General features: G+C 40.3%; 1 protein-coding gene across 1 annotated transcript in view; it reads left to right on the forward strand.

Moving 5' to 3' along the window:
- The window catches only part of adam12 (ADAM metallopeptidase domain 12), a 317400-nt gene that overhangs the window by 184718 nt on the left and 113849 nt on the right, over positions 1-18833 (forward strand). Inside the window, 3 exon segments of the mRNA NM_001040014.1 lie at positions 3016-3199; positions 11716-11781; positions 14978-15049. Of these exon segments, the coding sequence (NP_001035103.1) occupies positions 3016-3199; positions 11716-11781; positions 14978-15049 (322 nt within the window).

Here is an 18833-nt window from a genome sequence, read left to right on the forward strand (position 1 = left end):
GTAATGTTTCAATGTATCCAAAAGCTTGTTATGGCTAATTTTTGGACCACAAGATGATGATGTAGAGCCTGAAAACACCTGTTGTGTAGAGTAGAATACTATTGAGTATGTATTTTTAACTTCCAAGTGAAACATATATGTACTCTCCCAAGATATTCCAAGAAAACCAGCAGCTGTAATCAAAGACTAAGACCAAGCACACTATCTGTGTATATAGATATACATGTATTTTTATTGGTTAAATTCTACACTTATCATATTATGGACAACATAAAAAAAAAACATCATGTACTTGATGTACACAACGAGAGCAGCACAGTGTTTTGGCCATTTGGTTCTTCAAAAGAACACAGAGTACACAATAGATTCTAGGGAAAGGATTATTACACCATGGAAACATGTCTGGTGCTTCAGATTGGTACGTCTCCTTTAGATCAAAACCCATAAGGGCTGTGAAAGACGGGGAGATTAGTCGCCGCCCGACAAATCTCCCTTGTCGCAGGCGACTTATCTCCCTAAAATGCCATCCCACCGGCTAGAATGTAAATCGCTCGGTGGGATGGCATATGCGGCGCTGAAATCGCCAAAGTTTCCTCTCAAGGCAACTTCACTGATTTCAGCAAATCGCTGAGCCGCGTATGCCATCCCACCGGCGATTTACAGTCTAGAGAGAGTTTTTACATTCTGTGTAGAGTAAGTATTGTTAACTTCCAAGGGAAACATATATGTACTCTCCAAGAAAACCAGCAGCTGTAATGGAAGGCTAAGCACACTATCTGTGTATATAAATATAAATATATTTTTATTTCTTAAATTATACATTTATCATATTATGGAGAACAACAAAAAAAAAAACATCATGTACTGTAAGTTGTACACAACGAGAGCAGCACAGTGTTTTGGCCTTGGAACTTTTCCCAGGCATTCGTTTCAACTTAAAAAAAACCTTTAACTCAAAATAGAGCATAAAAATAATGTTTTCTTCAAAAGAACACAGAGCACACAATAAAGATTCTAGGGAAAGGATTATTACACCATGGAAACATGCCTGGCATTGTTCAACATGCCCTCTTGGCAGTGCCTCAGATTGGTACGTCTCCTTTAGATCAAAACACAAGCTAAATAATGCAATTAGTCAATTTATTTTTCAAGGTTAGTAAAAATGTTGACTTGTTTCTTTTTAATTTAATTACACCTCTATTCAACAAACAATGACCTTTTCTCTCTGCACTAATTAACACTGTGCTTACTGGCAGGGCTGTTTTAATCACTATAATTACAAAAATTGGCATTAATGTTCTACCTTTTTAGCACATTCTCCTTTGTGCATTTCCCCAGTAAGAACATCTGGTAAAATACCGTTCTCAAACGCTGAAATATCCTCCCTATTCATGTGTTTTACTTGCAGTCCACTCTGCTAAGTAGGAACCACAAATTTAGATGGATGAGTTCATTAACATAGTAACATAGTAAGTTGGGTTGAAAAAAGACATAGGTCCATCACGTTCAACCATAATGCCTATATATAACCTGCCTAACTGCTAGTTGATCCAGAGGAAGGCAAAAAACCCCATCTGAATCCCTTCCTGACTCCAAGATGGCAATCGGACCAGTCCCTGGATCAACTTGTACTAAGCTTAACCAAGCTAAGCTCTTGCTTTTGAACCTCTATCCTCTTAATTATAATTTTTTCCCCCAGATTATGAAAATATTGCAGAATATCTGCCATCAGTCTGTTCTTCACTCACTCTGTACAGTATATTATCCACCAACAAATTGCAGGCAGATGAAAAAGTGCACACCACTGTTTTTTAATGAGGGTACACACACTGTTAAAGAGCAGAAATGGTTAAAATGCAAATGTATATTTGTGTTTAGCACTGGTGAAAATGGGATCCAGAATAAAGGCTGGATTGGGCTTGACTCTGGCACAGTCACAGGTTCAGCAGCCCTATAACAGTAATGATCCAGGCCTTCAAAGTCATGCACAGAAGCTTGCATTCTTGGGTATTGTTAGGCCATCTTTTGAGTGACACGAAACATGCTCAGTGTGCTCTGGCTGTTGCTGAGAAGCTAAGCTAAGGGTGTCAGACTTGCCCCCAGGCAGTGGGAGAAAACTCAGTCATGGTCCCAACAAAATTAGGGATGCGTTGCACATACATCACACAAAATGGTGCCTAGATTCCAATCAACACATCAACAAAAATTGGCTTTGGCAAACACAGCACAGTTTGCCAGAGGTGGGCGGAGTGGTGGTCCTTTAGCTGGGGAGGGGGCAGATGCACTCCATGCGCATGCACAAACCTGCAATCAAGTCCTAAATATTCTATAGTTTTAACCCCTGTTTCTTGGAGAAAGCATATCCTAATATTATTGACCATAATACATCACCTTTAGGATAACCCTTTGTCATGAAAAATTAATGCCCTTAGTCAATGGCTGGATAAGCAGAGCTAACATCTCAGAGAACTACTATCCACGTGGGAGAGACTCCCAAAAGGAACATTGTCCTTTGTAGAATTATAATGAAAAATACAGATACAGACCTTCTTTTTTTGTTGGATTCTACTTGTAATAATCTTTCAAAATTACAAACTGTAGAAATCGGTAATAGCTCAGGAGTCCATCCAAACGAACGAGTTTCAAAAGAAAAATGTCTTCTGTTCCTGGCACCAATTCAAAGAGGCTTTACCAGCCGCACATTTAGGTGTATTTTTGTGCAGAAAATGTTCAGACCACCTGTTAGTTGCATTATTGATGCTGCACAAATGGACGGCGAGGGGAGTTAGTGCTTTTTGCAGATCTTTGCTCCATTGCCAGAATGTATTTGCAAGTGGAACAGTGGACAGGAATAGTGTTGCAAATGAATACTTAAGTATATATAAGATAGAAAGAGTGCCGCACACATAGGGACTTGATGCAAAAGAAAAAGTGGTTTTATTGAAAAAATTCCAAAGTATTCCTAAGTATATATAAGTATATTCTTCAGTAAGTGCATTGTTTGTTTACTTTCAGGGGATTAATTACACTTGAAAACAGAGCATATGTGTTGGAGCCACAGGCTAATTCCACAACCAGTCACCTCTTCTACCAAGCAGAACATCTAAAACTGATTTCAGGATCCTGCAGCCAACATTTTAACCTCTCGGGCGTTTCCCTGAGTGACAATTTCCAGCATTCTCAAGATACTTTCAAAAGGGTAAGTAACTGTTAGACATGCTTTGTTTTTAGACAGATGTGCATTGCTGATTCATGTTGGCTTGAAATCAGACATGGTCATTCAGCTTGTTACTTGCACAGCAGGAATCCTGCGTTTACCCAAACCTAGACAACATTTATTATAAAGCTGATAAAAAAGATACAAGTAGATTTTTTCTCCCCTCTTTCTGAATACAGATATGAGATCTGTTGTCCAGGGAGCTCCAAATTATGGGAAGACCATCTCCCATAGATATGGCCTTTTAATCAAATAATTGAATTTTTTTTCTGCTGCTAAAACTCTCTCCTCTGCTCTCTCCTCCCTCTTTGGAAGGGATCACCAACACCAACTCACATTTTTTTCCAAACAGGAAGTTGACACTTAACTGGTCACTGCACATGCCTTCCCTCTCCTGCTTCATTTGTATTTCATGAATCTGATTGGCTGAATCTTGCCAGAGGGAAGGCATGCACAGAACCAATCACATTGAACTCTAAAACGCTCTCTCCTCTGCTCTCTCCTCCCTCTTTGGAAGGGATCACCAACACCAACTCACATTTTGTCCAAACAGGAAGTTGGCACTTAGCTGGTTACTGTGCATGCTTTCCTTCTCCTGCTTCATTTGCATTTCATGAATCTGATTGGCTGAATCTTTCCAGAGGGAAGGCATGCACAGAACCAATTCACAGTGAATTTTTTTTCCTGATCTTGGTCTGTAGCTTCAAAACTAAACATTTTAAATAGTAAAGTTGTTCCAATTCGTACTATTGTCTGAAGGTGAACATCCACTTTAAATGATTATTGTTATGGAAAGACCCTTACCCAGAAAAATCCTGAGCATTCTGGATAACAGGTCCTATATCTATACTACGAGAACAAAAATAAACACGGGAGCACTTACCGCTTACAGGACACGTGTGCTGCTAGCAGACCTACTCACAATGGCCCCAAATAGCAAAAATTTTCTTCACAAAAAGCGGAGCACCACGTGATTAAAAATAAAAACAGTCTTTATTCAGTCACGTTAAAAAAGGCACATGTACATCTTATGGACTTACGCTTAACGCGTTTCGTGGCTCCCGCCACTTCATCAGAATGATGATTAAGATAAAGACTGTTTTTATATTTAATCACGTGGTGCTCCGCTTTTTGTGAAGAAAATTTTTCCTATATCTATACTAAAGGGGACATTTTTTTGGCTCGGTTTGAGAAAACTGTGACAAATCAAAAGGTTAATCATAAAAAAGTCAAAAAATTCAAATCTCACAAACCTGGTGAGATGACACAAAAGTGGATAGAAAGTGTATTTTCAACACTCAAGCTTTTTTTTTATTCACAAAATGTGATCAAGATTAACCCATTCAAGAATTCTAAGCAATTAGATGGTCGTAATATTCATGACTTTTTTTACTTGAAAGTAGTAAGTTTTAATAAATATACCCCTAAGGGGCTGACATTGGGGCTTTGGGCAATTTTGAAAATTACTGTAAAAAAAATCATGATAGAGACATTTTTTATTTCAAAACTTAATTTTTAATGCCCATAAATGACTTAAGGTATCACTGAATGTGTAGTGAAGACTCTTTATAATAAGAATTGATTGGGAAGATGTTCCCAGAAGTTCCTGATGTGTAGGTACCTAACATAATAAAGGAAAGATTTGTATAATTAATGGCGCCTATTATAGTGCAAGTTGGTACTTCTACACAAGAGGGCTTTCTGCTTACTGACATCCAATCCTTCTGGGAGGGCTACCATAGCATCAGGAAGATAAGCTCAGGAAGAAGTGATTGATGTGACACATTCAGAAGAAGCAACAGTGAGATAGACTACTCAGCTTTCTAATTCTTCACTAGGAACAGTGATTAAGGGCATCCTGTCATAGCTAAATACATAATTAACTGTGGTTAGGTTCCTAGCCATGATGTCCAAACATTGGTTCAACACGCAAGGTAAAATGTAACTGTCAGCAGATTCATGTAGCAAGTGTCAGTCTGAGGACTTATCATGCATGCCCATAAAAGATGGTCCTTCAGCCAGTTGAGAGAAAGAGATTATACCATTAAACCAATGAAAAGGTGTGTCATAAACTGCATAGAGATTTAAAAATAAAGAGAAAATATCATAAATATGTCTTAGTATGTCTGGTGCTCAGCCATGCTTTCCCTTACAATAGGGACAGTTCTAAAATATATTTTATATATATTTTATATATATTCCTCAGGTTTGTCCCTGAGGAAGAGCACAGTTGGTGCTCGAAACGTTGGATCTTTTTCATTAAATATTTTTTTGTTTTCTAACAAAGTCCCTGTGTGTGCGGCTCATTGTCTTGCTATATATATATATATATATATATATATATATATACTGTATATATAATATGCTTATAGCAAGACAGGAGCAGTTATAGCACTTTTTAAAAACAAATATTTTTTAAATTCAACATTTCAGCTCAGAGAGCCTGGGGGCTCACTTATAAACACTTATAAAATGTACCCATTAGCAGTAACCTATAGCAACCAATCAGTGATTGGCTTTTTTCCTACACTTGCAGGTTGAACAATGAAAGTACACATATGATTGGTTGCCATGGCCTACTGCCCAGGTGCAAATTTGCCCAATATTTAGAAATTATCCCATCTCAAGACATACCAAAAGTATGTATATATGTTTAAATATTAATATTAGACAGTATGATTTGTTTACAAAGACCCCAGTCTAAATAACTAAAAGTAAGAGATTGGCAGGGGTTGGGAGAGGGGGATCTCTCCTCAGCAACCCCTCATGAATACAGCACTGCCGAATATAGGCATTGCTGTATTCAGGGGGGTGACCGCAGGAGCACAGAGACCTGCAGCAATTCAAGTAGTGTAGTTGGCAAAGTATGGCAAACTGTGCTCCCTGCCTTCCATATTGTTATATTTTAGTAACCAAGAAATTAAGAACAAGGGCATGTTTTTTTCAAAGGAAAGAAGCATGATTTGTTTAACTGTCAAGAGAACAGGCAGAGCCCAAGCTCAAAGATTTAAAGAATATCTTGTGTTTGTGAGAAATGATACATGCTAATGTTTTTGACCGTGATGGAAAGGGTAATTATGTGGGTAGATTAGAGAGTTTAGGGGGATAAAAATGCCTTGGACATATCTAATTTATGTCTATAGACAGCAACCCTGTCAAGGTTACAGATAGGCAATCAGTGATTTGTGACTAGACTTGATTAAGGTCAGTGCCAGGTAAGTGTAGCTGCCTGTCATTGGAATGAAGATAATAGCTAACACTGTTGGTTTTATGTGGTTGACTGGTTAGAGTGAATTAAAGTGAAGGAAAGAGTACGATAAGGGAAGGGAGATGGGCACTCCAACCACTGGTGAGGGGAACACTTTCAGGAACAAAGGAGGAATTCATTTATGAGGAAAAGTTGAAACATGGAGAACAATATGTGGGAAATAAGACCTTGTTCAAGCAATAACTAAGCAAATTGGCCAACACTTAGGGGCCCATTTACTTACTCACGAACGGGCCGAATGTGTCCGATTGCGTTTTTTTCGTAATGATCGGTATTTTGCGATTTTTTCGGAAAATTATCGCAACTTTTTCGTTACCAATACGATTTTTGCGGAAAAACGCGAGTTTTTCGTAGCCATTCCGAAAGTTGCGATTTTTTCGTAGCGTTAAAACTTGCGCAAAAAGTTGCGATTTTTTCGTAGTGTTAAAACTTGCGCAAAACATCGCGCCTTTTAAGTTTTAACGCTACGAAAAAGCGCAACTTTTCGCGCAAGTTTTAACGCTACGAAAAAATCGCAACTTTCGGAATGGCTACGAAAAACTCGCGTTTTTTCGCGCAAATCGTATTGGTAACGAAAAAGTCGCGATAATTTCCGAAAAGTCGTAAAGGCGCCAAAAAAATCGCAAAAAATACGAAAAAGTCGCAAAATGTTCGTTTTCCAATCGGAATTTTTCCAATTCGGTCGGAATTCGTGTCTTAGTAAATCAGCCCCCTAAGGTCCCCATACACCTTCAGATCCGCTCGCTTGGCCTATGGGTGGGCAATATCAGGAGATTGCGGGCTAATTCGATCGTTTGGCCCTGGGGCCAAACGATCGAATTATTATGATGGGTATAGGCAAAGTAGGTCCGGGGACCGCATCAACGAGCCAATGCGGTCCCTGATCCGACTAGATTTTTTACCTGCCCGATCGATATCTGGCCAATTTCAGGCCAGATATCGGTCGGGCAGGCCCGTCGGTAGTGCCCATACATGGGCCGATAAGCTGCCGAATCAGTCTAAGGGACCGATATCGGCAGCTAGAATTGGCCCGGGTATGGGGACCTTTACTTAGTTTAGAGTACAGGTATGGGATCCGTTATCTAGAAAACCCAATATCCAGAAAGTTCCGAAGTACAGGAAGGGCATTTCCCATAGACTCCATTATAAGCAAATAATTCAAATTTTTAAAAGTGATTTCCTTTTTCTCTATAATGATAAAACAGTACCTTGTACTTGATCCTAAGATTTTTACAAATGTTTGTTGTTGTTGTTGTTGTTGTAAGATATAATTAATCCTTATTGGAGGCAATACACATTTTTTGCTTAAATTATTTTTTAGTACACTTAAGGTCCCCATACACCATAAGATCCACTCGTTTGGCGATGTCGCCAATCTAGGGAATCCAGGGTAATCCAGGGAATCTGGGGGAATCCAGGGAATTCAGGCCAACGATCGAATTACAACTGCAGGTATAGGAAAAGGAACAAGCCGATGTGGTCCCCGATCTGACTTGATTTTCTAACCTGTCTGATCGAGATCTGGCCGATTTGAGGCCAGATATCGGTCGGGAAGGCCCGTCGGGAGTGCCCATACACAGGCCGATTAGCTGCCGAATCAGTCCAAGGGACCTATATCGGCAGCTACTATCAGCCCATGTATGGGGAGCTTTAGGGTATGGAGATCCAAATTCCAGAAAGATCACTTATCCAGAAAACTGACTATACAATTTTTCCAATTTTGCTCTAATTTACTAAACATTACTCATTGATTTAAGTTTTAGTATTTGAGAACATTGTCCCTTTATATTTTACGCCATTACGCCAAAAATCTAATTCATAAATTAAAGTTTCCCTCTATGGGACGATATATATGTACGTCGGAACCAGAGGGGCACGGGGAGGATTACGTGGCTGCCAGAGCCATGAAGACAATGATGTATGTTTACAATGATATAAGAAACAATTTGCAGGAAGATATAAAAATACAGCACAGTTGAAATATCAATCGCGTACAGTATATGGCTGGGGTTTATTAGATGCCCGGCAAAAGAGGGCGATTGCCAGGAATATTCGCTAAAACAGCGGCCGGTGGGTGATTTATTATCGCCCTGTGACAATTTGCAATGATGCTAAATGACAGACTATATTATCAGTCTTGCGCTGCACATGTCTGTAATGCTTGTTTTACCATAAGAGGCAGCCTATTAATTGAAGGTTTATGCCATTTTTTTCTGTGTGCCACTGCCCTGAGCTTGCTGATAGGCAGCTACTGAGCAGAGCCGTCACAGAGCCCTGAAATACACCAGGGAGCCAAACTACCTGACTCTATTTTAAGTGTCCTTAACAGAGAAATAAACCATAGAAACGTCAGGATGTGGTGGATCCCTGGGGTGCATAGAAATCTCACCTTCCTGGGGAGGCTAAGCCTGCAGCTAAGCAGAGATGTGACACACTCCTAGGATCCGCAATGGCTCCCTGCTGTCTGAGTAAGAGGGTGGGCACATTTATTATACTAATAGAGGGTTAGCTAGTACGTTGCACGGTTTGCATTTAGAATGTTACAGCTGTCAAAGAGCTAATAAACAACTGAAAGCAAAGCTGCATAAAATACTTGAGGTGGTTGACCCTAATGACCCTAAATACACCTTGCTTCTGTAATGACTGGGTACCTCTGCCCTATAAGGGCCAATGACAGAGCAGATATTACCAATTTGGTGTTAGATTTAATAATGATAGTTGCAATAAGTTGGCATTAAACGCTATACGGGTCATTTACTATCGCACCCATAAGTGCAGGTTCTCTACAATGGACATAATGGAGAGCATAGTTCATCATCAATGTATCTATTCTGACTAATCTGAGGAATGGTGCGCAACTGTGCCTATTAATGCTGGGAACTGCCGGGTAGCTCCTGGGCCCTGCAAACCTAAGCCACGATTATTCTTGAATTCTAAAGGGGCAACAGCACTACTGGGTACAAGGTTTCCACCTTTCCTATAAGTAAAGTGAAGAGGGAAAGATGGGTGAAGTTAGGGGCTGGGGGTGATAATGTTTAGTGGGTGTGCTTCTGAGTCAGAGGCGGGGCTAAGATGTGGCAATCAGCAGTTGGCTGATGATTAAATAATTTAGTGCAGAGTCCTGTTTAGATTTCCTAATTTGGAAATCAAGACCAGAGGGTTTTGTAAGGGCTATCCAGGTAAAAACCAAACAGGTGGCCACCCTAGCTGGGTAAAAAATCATCTTGACTTGCAGTTTGCACTCTGTACTTGCATTTGTAAATGAGCCCTTATGAATAACTATGATTGGATTCTATGACGAGGTGCATTTTTGGAAGCTGCATCAACAGGGTTTGTGTGTTTAACACTAAAATAGTATATACAATTAGGTTTGAACTTTACAAATGATAGTGATACAACTAGAAATTAATCGCTTTGGTGCTACTGGCCCTTTAACCCTAGAATATGTGAGTAAGCAAAACTAGAGTAGTCCAAAGTATTGCTCTTTTAAGCTCTTTTATGTCAATGAATCTGATCCATCACCTTGTAACTCTCTTTCCTACAATCTGTACTTAGCCTGAAGTGAACTTGTTCAAATTGGCTGGAATTCTTCAGATTTCTTGGACGACCATTGCAAGACAAGCCATAAATATCAATAGTTCTGGGAGAGATCATCGGGGAGGGGTGCAGCAGTGTTCTGTAAAGCCTGGTGTCTATATATCATGCTGTAGTTCTGGAAGAAGAGGCTGCCAGGGAAGAGTGCAGCAGTTTTCTCTAAAGCATATAATGCCTAAAGTATATTTCTTTTATTGTTCAATTTCTTTACAAAGACTTTGCAGGCCTCACACAGCAGGCGTGATTCAGTTCTGCCCAAACTGGGCCATCTGGAAAAATATTTATCAATACAGAGAGCTTAATGAAAAATTGGTATTTGTTCTTTATACCTTCTCATAACAGTCAGGGGTATTAACCTCTATGTAGCCAACACTCAGATCAATAACAAAGCTGCCAATGCTTGGCTCTTTATTTAAGTAAATGATTAAAAGCAAAAAAAAAAGATGCGTCATGCCAGGGAAAACATAAGTTACGTAATTCTGCACAACTACTTGGCAACTGAAATGTTCCTTTGGTCCTCTCTATACCTTTAATGGTGGCTAATTAGGTATATAAAACCAATCATGTGTCCCTTGCCAATAGCTATTACATTTAAGTGGTGGGACAAATATCACTCTCTCGAGGGTTCAGACTTGTTTATTTCCAGCTCATAGTCAGTGGGTTGGAGAAAATTAGTTTTAACCTCTAAATCCTACTGCTTTGTCAGGTAACCTCTGCTGAGGTGGGGATATTCTATCCTTTATTTTGGTGCAAGTAGAGAAGATTATAAAACACACATACATTGCTTGAATTGCCAATGACAAGGAGACTAATGTCCAAGTATTTCTTCATCTTTAGTTCTTATATAAACATATCACCTTGTGTCTCAACCCTTTCTCCTTGTAGATAGTAAGCTCTTTTGGGCAGGGCTCTCTTTACCTCTTGTATCTGTTATTGATTACTTTATATGTTACTCTGTATGTCCAATGTATGAAACCCACTTATTGTACAGCGCTGCGGAATATGTTGGCGCTTTATAAATAAATGTTAATAATAATAATAATATACAAATACAGTACATCTATAAAATGGCTCTTTAGCATCAATATATAATTTTATTTATATTCTTCTTGTCCAACCTCGCTTTCACAGTACACTAATTATTTATGAAATATGCTATTTGTTAACACATAAAGAGTGGCATAACTAGTCGGCCCTGCAGAAAAACCATGAGAGGGGCCCTTTGTACAGGGACTCCCTGCCCCTCACATCATATGCCTAAGTCCCTCGTGTCCCCCACTCCCTGCATGGGGAGGTGGGATTTATTTGCAACTATAGAGGAAGCAGACTCCACAATCCAGCCCCCCCCCCACAACCCTGGGATCTGCTTTGTCTATAGATATTAAATCTTTACATAGGCTAATGTATCCTTTAGTATTATCCTGGAAGAATGGTATGGAATATTATATCATAGAAGTCAACAGTAAAAACTCTTGGGGAGTAGTAGAAAGACATCAGGTGCAAGCTTACCGAGCCTATTTTCTTTTCTTATTATCTAAAAAAATAGAAAAGATGAAAAATAAAATATATGTTTGAAAGTGCTGAGAAAATGACATGATATACTCATACGGATTTTGTATATAATCTGTTTCGGCAGCACAAAAGAGATACTGTGAAGACGACCAAGTACGTAGAACTTGTCATTGTAGCGGATAATCGTGAGGTAAGATATGAAAAGTTACTATATTTTGCCTATTGTTGAAGTTTTGGTTACTTCTTGCACTAAACAAGACAATGAAACCACTTTCATATTCTAACTTTCTAAAAAATAAAACACTTCCTGGTCTTGCCAAGTCAGCTTTTGAGTAACATAAGCTAGTAAAAGAAATGATCAGTTCACAGATAAGTGAAGTAAGTTTGTATAATGATCTGCCATGTCACAAGCAATATTTGCAAAGGAACCACGGGGGGCGTGATCTTGTACCCCTTAGCACCCCAGGGATCTGCAAATGACCCATGATGTCCTATGAGCCTATTGGGAAAATGACTGCTGAACAAAACTAGTAAGGAGTGTTACTGCAAGTGAAATGAAAAATGTCAGCTCCAATAACTGAAGAAGCAACTCAGAAATGGCTGACAACTTTTGAATATCTAAAAAGGCCTCGTTTGGATAAAACAAATACATAATCGTCCATAGCGGCCAATGCAGCATCTTAATGAAAGCAGCACAGACCTGCCTATCATTTCCCAAACTATGGTTAATTCTCCTGCCAAGCAAAACACGGGCGCCTATGGGTCCAATCAGACTACAAATGGGGAATACTCACCGTGGTTGGCAATGGTAAAAAATATTTCCATAGCTTTTTATTTATTTACAAACCTGATGCAAATTTTTGGTTTCTGTTTGAAGAATGGAGACTGTGATATTTTGCAGAAAGTGTAGAAACTGCATAAATAATTGAAACTAATAAATAAATATGTCTCTAATGTGTAATATGATACATGTAGGGATCTCATTATAAGCAATGTAAATGTCAGCCGAGGCATTTTTTAGACAGTGAGCATAATCAATGTGTCATATTTCTCTTGAACACGGCGAAGGAGAGAAAATAAATAATGTATAAAAGTATAACAACTTTGTAATTGCATTTTCTGTGTTATGTGCTGCACTTGAATATAAATTTGTGTACAATCTTGATATAATGCTGACAGATATTCCGGCACAGATAAGACTTATTAGATACAAATTAAATACATATGCAGCTATGGGCTTAAAGTGAGGCACAGAGTTTTTACCAAGTGACATAAGAAGCTTTTAGAACAAGATATACTATATGATTCCAGTAGGTGGCAAGGGTTTATCTTATCTTTACTGTATGAGTTTGGTATAACGGGTGCCTGCAAATATAGACTGGGTAGGTCAATGGGGTTGGTTGTGGGTTGAGGGTATCTTCTTTTTCTAAAGTTGGGTAGCAGGTCTAAAGCCAATGGCACACAACGTACAGTGATCATCCTCCGTGAAATTGGCCGTGGAGAATATGCCCCCTGTGCAATTGATCTCAATGTGTAGGTCATAGATATGGGTCAGCTGTTGATCCAGTTCTCAACTGATAATTAATGGCATATTTAGATATCAGCTATGCCATGTATGAAGTCCACGTCCTATAATATTTATAAGCCATTTGGGTATCATGAACCATGCCATGTAGGAAGGGATAAAATGCAGGGGTAAGCACTTTCCTCCCAATGGACTCAAAGCACTGTTATAGCAAGCCAGGCATTTATTATAGGTGCACTAAATATGCCGGGACACTATGAGATTAAGTGCTTTGTCTAGGGTCACCAGGAGTTGCCACAGTTAATCGAACCAGGGTCTCTAGTATGGAACCCACATCAAATGGTGGTCACATAACCTCTAGGCCAACGTCTCACATTCTATGGCCATGGATATAATATTTTACTTATGGTATATATTTTACTAGCCCATCACTTTGGGGTGAATTTTGCATAGTAACCAAGGCAAACAAGTTGATGCTTTCAATAAGGGGAGATGTGCCATAAGTTATAGTGACAAACTATGTTGACAGACCAGTTGCTGATTGGGCGGCTAGTGGCCATAAGAAACACAAGTTATAGTGACAAACTATGCTGACAGGCCAGTTGCTGATTGGGCATCTAGTGGCCATTAGTGATGAGCGAATCTGTTCTGTTTCGCTTCCCCGAAAAATCCGCGAATCTTTAAAAAGATCCATGAAACGGCGAAAAATTCGCGAAACGGCGAAAATGTCGTGCGACAAAAAAAATTGCCCGCAGCTATTATTTTGTTGCGCGGCTATTGTTTCGTCGCCCGCGGCTATTATTTTGTCGCGCGGCTATTGTTTTGTCGCCCGTGGCTATTATTTCGTCGCGCGGCTATTGTTTCGTCGCACGCGCCTATTGTTTCGTCGCCCGCGGCTATTATTTAGTTGCGCGGCTATTATTTTTTGTGCGGCTATTCTTTTGACGCGCGGCTATTCTTTTGACGCCCGCGACAATTCTTTTTTGACGCCCGCGACAATTTTTGGACGTGCGGCGAATTTTTCCGCGTCAAATTTTTTCATCCATTTCGCGAAACAATCCGCCAATGGCGAAACGCGGAAATTCGCCGCGAATCCATGCCTGGCGAAACATTTCGCCCATCACTAGTGGCCATAAGAAACACAAGTTATAGTCACAAACTATGCTGACTGGCCAGTTGCTGATTGGGCAGCTAGTGGCCATAAGAAACACAAGTTATAGTGACAAACTATGCTGACAGGCCAGTTGCTGATTGGGCATCTAGTGGCCATAAGAAACACAAATTATAGTGACAAACTATGCTGACAGGCCAGTTGCTGATTGGGCACTATTGGCACACTGAGTGCTTCTTATTAATATTACTTGTTTCAAGCAAAGACCAACATCTCCTAATCCACTGCACAAAGTAAGGGCCCAAATGAGCAGTATAACAAAAACATCACATAGCAATTACGCATTACATTGGGTCACACACATTAAGACGTCACAAAGAAAGAACTTAAGGACGGAATCATCTCATGAAGTTTAGACCGGCCATCATGTTATCCAGAGCTGTGGCTTCTGCAAAGTTAGAAGAGAAATGTTTTCTACTTTATGTTTTACTTTTTGGTATAAAAAAAGCCTGAATCTCTGCTTGTGCAATAAAAGTAATTATCATTTTCCAGAATCCTATCAAACAGTAACCTCGGTGATAATCTGGAAAGACATGTGTTACGGGGTATAAACTCAGCTGTTGTGTTCATTGTGAAAAGATGTTCGGTCTGAGAGGCAAAGTTGCCTGGATTTAGCTAAACCTTTAGAAAAAGGTCATTTCATAGTAATGAAATGGAAATGGTGATAACATGTCTGTTTTAATTTCACAGTATCAGAGACAAGGAAAGGACGTGGACAAAGTCAAACACAGGCTCATTGAAATGGCAAATTATGTGGATAAGGTCAGTTCATTTCTTTTCATAAAGGAATGGATATGTCTTAAATTATGATTGTCTGAGGGAGAAATAAATATTCTTTTTCTTTAACTCTTTTGGACAATCAGACTTGTCTTTAGTAACGGGGCTGCTCAGACAAAGCAGACATTGAAAGGTCTGAATAACTAGACTATACATTCAATAGTGTGCCTTTTCCCTACTATACCTGCTATCCCACAGCCACAGTCCCTTCCCAGAGGCTATTATCCCCCCACTGCTACTATAGGCACCATCTCTCCCTACTATACCTGCTATCCCACAGCCCCAGTCCCTTCCCAGAGGCTATTATCCCACTGCTACTATAGGCACCATCTCTCCCTACTATACCTGCTATCCCACAGCCCCAGTCCCTTCCCAGAGGCTATTATCCCCCCACTGCTACTATAGGCACCATCTCTCCCTACTATACCTGCTATCCCACAGCCCCAGTCCCTTCCCAGAGGCTATTATCCCACTGCTACTATAGGCACCATCTCTCCCTACTATACCTGCTATCCCACAGCCCCAGTCCCTTCCCAGAGGCTATTATCCCCCCACTGCTACTATAGGCACCATCTCTCCCTACTATACCTGCTATCCCACAGCCACAGTCCCTTCCCAGAGGCTATTATCCCACTGCTACTATAGGCACCATCTCTCCCTACTATACCTGCTATCCCACAGCCACAGACCCTTCCCAGAGGCTATTATCCCACTGCTACTATAGGCACCATCTCTCCCTACTATACCTGCTATCCCACAGCCACAGACCCTTCCCAGAGGCTATTATCCCACTGCTACTATAGGCACCATCTCTCCCTACTATACCTGCTATCCCACAGCCCCAGTCCCTTCCCAGAGGCTATTATCCCCCCACTGCGACTATAGGCACCATCTCTCCCTACTATACCTGCTATCCCACAGCCCCAGTCCCTTCCCAGAGGCTATTATCCCCCCACTGCTACTATAGGCACCATCTCTCCCTACTATACCTGCTATCCCACAGCCACAGTCCCTTCCCAGAGGCTATTATACCCACTAGTGCCTACTTACCGGTGAACTTACATGATTAGAATACCCAGAACCTCAGTTTTTAACTGAAAGTAATGAGTGAACATATGTATTTGATTTCATAGCAATGGCATTGTAGAACCCTTAAGCAGGTCTGATAGAGAACCTTTCAGTTATCAATCGGACTTCTAGTGTCTCTATCTGTATCTTTATTAGCAGAACTTAAATACATTTTTGCTATTTCCAAATAAACCATTCTTTTACTATAATTGCAATTCCCACAATTTATTTAATTGGCAATTCTTTTGTCAGCCGAGGCCAGTCTGATAATTGCAAAACCTGCAACATTTATGACCTTGTGTAACTACCAAGGAAAACCCCCTGGGGGAATTTATGGAACTCATATGCCTATTTACTTTCTACCGCAGTAATATTTGCACTTTTTAATGTTGCCTGTCATGTAAAAGGCAAGCAGTAAAATATGTGTATTCAGGCCTTATATAAATAGATTTTTTTTATATACAGTAATATTTACATAATAAGCAAAAATATTATGTTGCCAGCTGGGCACCTTAATGATGAATATTCATTTTACCCCCATAAAATGGATTGTGCGTAAAGATGATAAAAAATGCATCTGATTATTAACCAGCAAATTGTCTCTTGGAATAAACCATAGTAAAAGGACTTTAACTGAACGTTAATGATTAGAATGTATATGAATGTAGTAGTGATGAGCGAATCTGTCCCATTTCACTTCGCCATAAAATTTGCGAAACGGCGAAAAATTTGCGAAACGCATTTATCACAGTTTTTTTTCGCCCGCGTCTTTATTTGTGCCGCCCGCGTGTATTTTTTTTTTGTCGCACACGCTTTTTGACACGACCGTGCCCTTTTTTTTACGCGACCGCGCCCAATTTGACGTGACCGCGCCCTTTTTGATGCGACCGCATCCAATTTGACACGTGACAAAAAATTCAGCTGCGAATCCATGTCTGGCGAAAAAATTTGCTCATCACTAGTATGTAGTTATCATATTTCTCATATTTCATATGGATAAGAAGGGGATAAGAAGACAATAGCTTAGCTAGTAACCTTGAAGCAGAATATGAGATCTGTGGTGTCTCCATTCTTTTTAATTGATAACAAGTCCATAGTTGCCAGAACTGATCCCGTGTGACTGCTAATTTGGCTGTAGCCTGGAACCACTGGAAGCTTGCCATCACGGCTTCTCCCTGTATACCCAGCGTGTTCTCCTTGCATGTCGAGTGCCAGTCCATAGCCAGTGTTTCTGCTGCTTCATTTCTCTTTAACACTTGCAACTTTGGGATATCCCCCTTTTTTCCTACAGAGGCATGGGCTGAACTGTTGCCTAATATGTATTCACCCTAAGGGCTCTGGTACACGGGGAGATTAGTCGCCCGCGGCAAAACTCCCTGCTCGCGGGCGACTAATCTCCCCGAGTTGCCTTCCCCCTGCCATCCCACCGGCGAACATGTAAGTCGCCGGTGGGATGGCAGACGCGTCGGCGCGATTTCGCGCAAATCGCCGAAAAAGACTCGCGAGGCTTTACATGTACTTACATGTTCGCCGGTGGGATGGCAGGGGGAAGGCAACTCGGGGAGATTAGTCGCCCGCGAGCAGGGAGTTTTGCCGCGGGCGACTAATCTCCCTGTGTACCAGAGCCCTAAGGGTTTATCCAAAGAATTATGCACTTTCATAAAGAGAAAATGAAAAAGAGAACTAAAACAATAATAACAAATAGGGTAGAAATGCTATAAAAAGTATACCATAAAAATCATGACATAATCCCTTTAATTAGAACTTGTAATATAGTACATGTATGGGACCCTTTATCCAGAATGCTTGGGACCTGGGGTTTTCCAGATATAGGGTCTTTCTCTAATTCGGATCTCCTACCTTAAGGGCTGTAGCACACGCTGAGATTAGTCGGCCGCAACAAATCTACCTTGTCGCTGGTGACTAATCTCCCCAATATGACACCCCACCAGCGAGAATGTAAATCGCCGGTGGGATGGTATACGCAGCGCAGCGATCGTAGAAGTTGCCTCTTGAGCCGCATATGCCATCCCACCAGCCATTTACATTCTCGCCGGTGGGTGACTAATCTCAGCATGGGCCACAGCCCTAAGTCAGCTAAAAAAATTATTTAAACAGTAATAAAACCCAATAGGATTTTTTTGCATCCAATAAGGATGAATTATATCAGTTGGGATCAAGTACAGGTACTGTTTTATTATTACAGAGAAAGGGGAATCATTTAACCATTAAATAAACCCAATAGGGCTGTTCTGCCCCCAGTAAGGGGTAATTATATCTTAGTTGGGATCAAGTACAGGTACTGTTTTATTATTACAGAGAAAAGGGAATCATTTAACCATTAAATAAACCCAATAGGGCTGTTCTGCCCCAATAAGGGGTAATTATATCTTAGTTGGGATCAAGTACAGGTACTGTTTTATTATTACAGAGAAAAGGGAATCATTTAACCATTAAATAAACCCAATAGGGCTGTTCTGCCCCCAATAAGGGGTAATTATATCTTAGTTGGGATCAAGTACAGGTACTGTTTTATTATCACAGAGAAAAGGGAATCATTTAACCATTAAATAAACCCAATAGGGCTGTTCTGCCCCCAATAAGGGGTAATTATATCTTAGTTGGGATCAAGTACAGGTACTGTTTTATTATTACAGAGAAAAGGGAATCATTTAACCATTAAATAAACCCAATAGGGCTG

This window comes from Xenopus tropicalis, chromosome 7, assembly GCF_000004195.4.
Source record: "Xenopus tropicalis strain Nigerian chromosome 7, UCB_Xtro_10.0, whole genome shotgun sequence".
NCBI classification, from domain to species: Eukaryota; Metazoa; Chordata; class Amphibia; order Anura; family Pipidae; genus Xenopus; species Xenopus tropicalis.